The sequence below is a fragment of the Cavia porcellus genome, unplaced genomic scaffold, assembly GCF_034190915.1.
Source record: "Cavia porcellus strain 051 isolate PalLab524CR breed Dunkin Hartley unplaced genomic scaffold, mCavPor4.1 scaffold_1, whole genome shotgun sequence".
NCBI classification, from domain to species: domain Eukaryota; kingdom Metazoa; phylum Chordata; class Mammalia; order Rodentia; family Caviidae; genus Cavia; species Cavia porcellus.
This window is the reverse complement of record NW_026947484.1, coordinates 192,306,561-192,312,940: the sequence shown is the minus strand read 5'-3', so window position 1 is coordinate 192,312,940 and position 6,380 is coordinate 192,306,561. Positions and strand designations below refer to the sequence as shown.

At 44.2% G+C, this 6,380-nt stretch overlaps 1 protein-coding gene across 1 annotated transcript; it reads right to left on the bottom strand.

The window, feature by feature from the left end:
* Positions 1-4,440: 4,440 nt before the first annotated feature.
* LOC100733419 (olfactory receptor 13C7-like) lies at positions 4,441-5,397 on the bottom strand. The gene has a single exon (XM_023565398.2). The coding sequence runs from the start codon at positions 5,395-5,397 to the stop codon at positions 4,441-4,443; it is 957 nt and encodes a 318-aa protein (XP_023421166.1).
* Between the last annotated feature and the right edge of the window lie 983 nt (positions 5,398-6,380).

Here is a 6,380-nt window from a genome sequence, read left to right as displayed (position 1 = left end):
TTTATAGAATTATTTTATAATATTCATCTCCAAAGTCAGATGCGAATGTGCAGGACCTCTGTCCACATACTGGAGAGCCAAAGGATGCAGCTGAGGGCCTGGACCCCACAGCAATGTCCTGCGTGAGTCCAGTTGGAGGCCTACAGCCCACTACCGTCTCATGCACGTCTGTAGCAAGGATCTGCCCTGGGGAGGCTCAAAGATCACTGGTAGAAGCTAGAAAGTTTGTGCCAGTGGGATGAAGGATCTGTGTGAACAGACTGAGGGATCTGCACTGGAGCTAGAAAGCGATGCTCAATGTAAGGAGCAGAGCTGAAGAGCATCCCAGCCATTGCCAGTGACAGTGAGGTCCCGTGCTCCTCTGATGATGAGAACAGCTGAGTTCACATCGGGAAAGCCAGCACGACCAACTTCTCCAGGGGAATCAGCACACCCTCTTCCCCTCCAGTTCTCCCTTTATGCTGTTGCCATCAGTCCTCAGGTGGGTCCTCCACACCTAGCACCAGCTGATTCAGTTCAGCTCGATGTTCCAAGCTGACCATTAGTGAATACACCACAGTACCTAAAATTGTACCAATAAATTTAATTAAATAAAAAAGGAAAGAAAAATAAGTGAATTTAAAGAAATTAAGATTTATGCCAGGTATGGTGGTGTATGCCTATAATTGCAGCTACTTGAGAATCTGAGCAGAAGGATGACAACAAGCTCAAAGCCAGCCTCAGCAACTTAGCAAGACCCTGTCTCAAATTAAAAAGGGCTGTGGACAGAGCTCAGGACTCCTCGGGTTCAAACCCTACTACTGCAAAAAAGAAAAATGTCACATATGATACATTCACAATTTCAAAATACAAAATTCAGTAGTTTTTAGTATATTCAAAATATTCTGCAACTGTTGCCACTATCAAATTCCAGCACACTTTCACTTTTTCCTTTCTTTCTTTCTTTTTTTTCTTTCTTTCTTTTTGGTACCAGGGATTGAACTCACGACCTTGTGCTTGCCAAGCAAGCACTTATATCACTGAGCTAAATCCACAGCCCTGTAAAATTTATATTTCAACATTTTTTCTTTACCAATTCATCTGCTTTTTTTTTTTTTTTTTTTTTTTTTTGGTACTGGGGATCGAACTCAACCCTGTGTTTGCCAGGCAGGCACTTGTGCAGCTGAGCTAAACCCCCAACTCCTCCAGCACATTTTCAATGCTCGCAAAGAAAGTCTGTATCTACTAGCAATTGCCCCCTTTCATTCTCTTATTCCAGTCCCTGGCACCCACTAATCTACCTTCTGCCTGTGGGGTTTACATATTTGGGACATTTCACAGAAATAAAATCACACAATAGAAGGTCCTCTGTGTGACTTCTTCCATGGAGTACTTAGCCAGGACCATCTGTGCTTTACCATGCTTAATACTTCATCTTTATACTGAAAAACTTACCATTGTAACACATTTTGTTCATAAGATGATGGACATCTAGGCAGTTTCCATTCTTCTTTGTTATTACAATGCTAATTATAGTGTTATTATAATGCTAATTAGTCTTCACATTTTTGGGTGACTCTGTGTATGTGTGTGTGTGTGTGTGTGTGTGTGTGTATGACTGAAATTGCTGGATCATATGGTTAACTCTATTCAACTTCTGTGAGCAACTTCCAAAGTGACTGCATCATTTTCCATCCCAGCAGGAGTTTAGGACCGCTCCTATCCCTCCATGTCCTTGCCAATGTTTGTTATCTAAATCTAGTTCTGAAGCATTCTGATGACTGCAAAGTAAAATACGTATGCAAGGTAATGCATGTGTTACACAGCTTGATACGGCTCGTTTTCACTGTACATGCATGGAAACATCATGCAACACACATATATGTGATGCTTAGCTGTTGGTTTAAACATTTTTAAAAAGTGCTCACTGTAATGTCTCCTTCTGCAGTATGTAGAATCATTTCTTCTTTAAAAACAACAAAAAAAGATGAGCTGTGGGCAACGTCTGAGCAGGCACAGTGCACTGCTTCTGTCGACTCCTGACGTTTGCTCATAAAAATTAGTAAATTCAATCCTTTGTCTAAGCTCATTCAACTTTGGGTTCCTAACACTTAGAACTAAAAATTATTAAACTGATTCAACTGCACCAGGCTCTGTGCCACTGTAACCAGAAAGAACATTAAATGCTATCAAATAATAAGTGTCATCATATTCCGACCTTTGGCCAGTAGGGAATCTATTTGCAGCTTAGGTCCCAATAAGAAAGAAACACTTCCTGCCAGAGATACTGGGCGCTATCCTTCCTGTTGCTACAGTGAAGAAGGAAACGAGGATTATAGACTGGAAGCAGAGGACTGGGATCACAGGAAAGCTCAAAGGTTGGTGAGGGAGTAGTTGAGGTGTCAGAAGCTGGGGAAGTAACCAGCACTCTGCTAAGACCGGCTTAGTCAAACATCTTTGACAGCATAGAACAGAGAATGTTTCATGCAATCCTCAATTGGGCTCAGAAAGGTGAGAATCACTTGGTGTGGAATATGGTTACCCCTACTCAGCAGGGCCAGGGGATTAGACGTTGCTTCATCTTAGAAGAGGATGAGGGAGAAGTGGGGCACAGGTGATAAGCATTGAATTGGAGCCTAATCTCTATCAAAAGAAACCAATAAAGATTGGTCTTCAAGGGAAACATGATGCTTTGCTTGCACATAGATCTTGGATTCTGATTATTCCTTGATGAGGGTATGAAAGTTGGCATCAGAATTCTTGCCCTCCTGGGTCTTCCTTAGAGACACCATTGCCCGCGTTACTGCAGGGGAAACTCACAGAGAGCTCACTAAGGCATGTGGGTTTGGGCAACTCTACCGACACTTCTGTCATTTCTATAAAGACTGTTGGATTGAAGTCTGCCAATGGGTGGGGGACTCCCAGCCCACAGATTGTCTATCTGAGCCCCCATCTGATCCACCCTCTACAGAGCTCTATCACCCACACAGGTTGGAACATTTTGAGCACAAGTGGGGTCAAAAGAAAGTTCAAAGGTAACTGGGGAAAGATATTTGCTTATTTTTTTGAGCTCCTGTATGATAATCACCTTTCCAGGTGTTGCAGACACATATTATCTGGAACCAGCAGGTCCCTCCTGGTATTGTCCCCAGTCTGGACACTCTTAGTCTTGGAGATGCTGGCCCACATCATGGACCTATATCCCACTTTAATTGTATGATAAGCTTAAAATTCTATTCTATTATTACAAGTGACTCTATTAATTTATAATTTTAGCATTTTTCAACAGTAATTATGAAAACATGAAAATTCTTGTAAACTGAGAGTACCCGGTCTACAGACTGTTTTAAAATTCTGATTCATGAACAATAATTTATTCATTATTGAGGTTGACATAATGTTCCCTTTGTAGGCTTGAAGAGAAACATGAGGTTTTGTTCAGGGTTTTTGTTTGTTTGTTGTAGTTAAGGAGCCCACAGATTTTTTTAGACCTTACACATCTTGTCCCCAAAGAAAATGCCATAGACCAGACTACTGAGCCTCCATCTCCAGTAGATGAAACCATCCTGCTTATTCTCTTACTGGAATAAAAACACTAATTTTTACTTCTATAAGTAGATTTTGATTATATTATATTTAATATATTTAATCAAAATCTACTTATAGAAGTAAAATTAAAGAATGTACTTTAACAAATACTTAGTAGAGAGCAGTTTTTTATTTGAACAAAAGTTCATTGAGTCTGTTTCTTTGAGGGGCAGGGTACAGGCAGCCCCGGAAGAGACATGTCCTGAACATGCAGCTCACGTCACTGAGCTGAGACCGCTGTTCTGCACGGAGACCAGGTCCAAGAAACTGACCGCTTGGGACACTTTCATGTAGAATCGGCCACACTCTTCAGCAAAACCCCTGCAGGGTCCGGTAAAGGCAGCAGGCCTTGCAGAGGCAGAAAGTGAACTGCGTGGGGAAGCTGGGGCGGCTCTTGAGAGGGCTCCCCATTTAAGGCAGAGGGACTGGCTTTGATAGTGACACTCACGAATCACTGCATGGGGGTTTCCCCGTGAGAAGGGAATGTGACTTTACAAGAGCCATGGCCCCACAGAGACCCACCTGAATGCTGTCAGCTACCAACATGCTCAGCAGCTGGAGCGATGAGTAGTCCCGGCTGGGATGGGGATCTGGATGGCACCACCACAGCGTTCCCTACACACTCCTAACCAACATGTCTCAGTTTAATGTGCATACAGATCACCTGAGGGATCTTGTTAGAGTGAAGATTCTGACTTAGTAGGTCTGCAGTGGGCCTTAAGAGTTTGTTTGTCAGTAAGCTCCCAGGCAAGGCTGGTATTACCAGTCCATGGACCACATGGGAGAAGTGTGCCTCTAAATCCAAATTATTCCTCACCTTGGACTGCCGAGTGGTAACCTTCAGAGTACGTGGCTCGGAGTTATATTCTACTGTCACTGAGAGAAGCATTTCTGAGCCACCAGGCCCTTCACAGCAGCCTTCACATCCTTGTTCCTTAGACTATAAATGATGGGGTTCAGCATGGGAGTCAGAAGGCCATAGAAGAGGGAGATGAGCTTGTCTGCAAGGTCCTGCTTGTCTGCCCCCAGGGGGTCCTTGGACTTGGGCTTCCCGTACATGAAGAGGATGGTCCCGTAGAAGATGACCACCACAGTGAGGTGTGCAGAGCAGGTGGAGAAGGCCTTTTTCCTGCCCTCGGCTGAGGGAATCCTCAGGATTGTGGTGAGGATGAAGACATAGGAGACAAAGATGAACAGGACAGGCACCCCCAGGAAGATCACATTGGCCACCCCCATGCTGATCACATTGACGGAGATGTCAGCACAGGCCAACTTTAGAACTGCCAAGATCTCACAGATGAAATGATTGATAACATTGTCCCCACAGAAGGGCAACTGTACTGCAAGTGAGATCTGCACCAAGGAGTTGGTTCCACCAGCCACCCAGGAGCTGATGGCCATGGGCATGTAGGCAACCTTGCTCATGACCACAGGGTACCTGAGAGGATTGCAGATGGCCACATAGCGATCAAATGCCATCATGCCCAGAAGCACACACTCTGTGGCTCCCATGGCAAAGGACAGAAACATCTGCACAGCACAGCCTGAGAAGGAGATGACTTTCCTAGGAGTGAGGAAACCATCCAGGACCAGAGGAACGGAGGAAGTTGTGTAGCAGATGTCCAGGAAGGAGAGGTTCCCCAGGAAGAAGTACATGGGCGTGTGCAGGTGGGAGTCAAGGATGGTCACCAGGATGAGGACCCCATTGCCCAGCAGGATCACCAGGTACATGGACAGGATGAGCACGAAGAATGTTTTCTCCAGCTTTGGGTGGGCAGAGAGGCCCAGCAAGACAAATTCTGTCACCGTAGACTGGTTGAATGCTTCCATTTCAAACTCTCTCTTTCATGCTTAAGAAAACCGAAGGCAGAAAATAGTGGTCACTGGTTGACTTGCTTGAGTGAATACATGAGGATTACAGTATAGTCCTTAAAGTGGTGCAAAGCCTGTCCTCTCCAATGCAATTAAACCAAGTTATCTAAAAGACAGGGATATAGCACACCTTGGAAAAAAGCAGGTTTTGGAAATCTGATGATATTTAACAAAATGAAGGGCATTTCTGTCTAATCAATGATATTAATGTACCTTATGTGATGTCATATATTTACATTTGCCATTTGCAGCAATTTGTAGGGAAGCTGGGGCCTCTCACTCACTCTGACTCTGCCATGTCATTAGAGGTCTTGCCCAATGAGGTCATCTGGTCCATTCTGCTCACCTGGATCCTCCTCACCCAGCAAGTTTCTATTACAATTTGACTTCTCACACAGACAATCTTATAGGGAGAGAATGCCTCTTTAACAGTTTGGTTTCTTATGGTGTCTATGTTATACTTTAGTGTAAATCAGTTCATCTCATCTTGATCCCCTTCTCTGCAAAATCTGACCAAACTGAATTTCTAAAGACTATAAGATGGACCAAAGTCTCCAGAAATCTCATCTAGGGGGAACTCGTGTATTTCTTTCTGTAACTGCACCTGACTGCCTGCATATTTCCTGCACAGGGACTTGGCTGGGAGCATAGAATCTTACCTGATTGTTGGAACTTGCTCAAAACTCACTTTTCCCAGTTTGGGTTGGGTAGGAACTTTAGTCGCAGCTACCCAAATCTGCAGAATGTTCATGTTCAAGTCTATTCAGCCTCCCAGAACCACTTGGCACTGTAGATGGTTATAATTTTACTGACAATGAAAGTTCAAACACCAGAGGTCAGCAGGGCTTGCCACAGGGTCCCTAAAATGACAGGGGACTGCCTCTCTTTGACTTCTAGCCAGGTGTGGTGGCCACAACATTGGGAGGCTGAGACACGAGGAT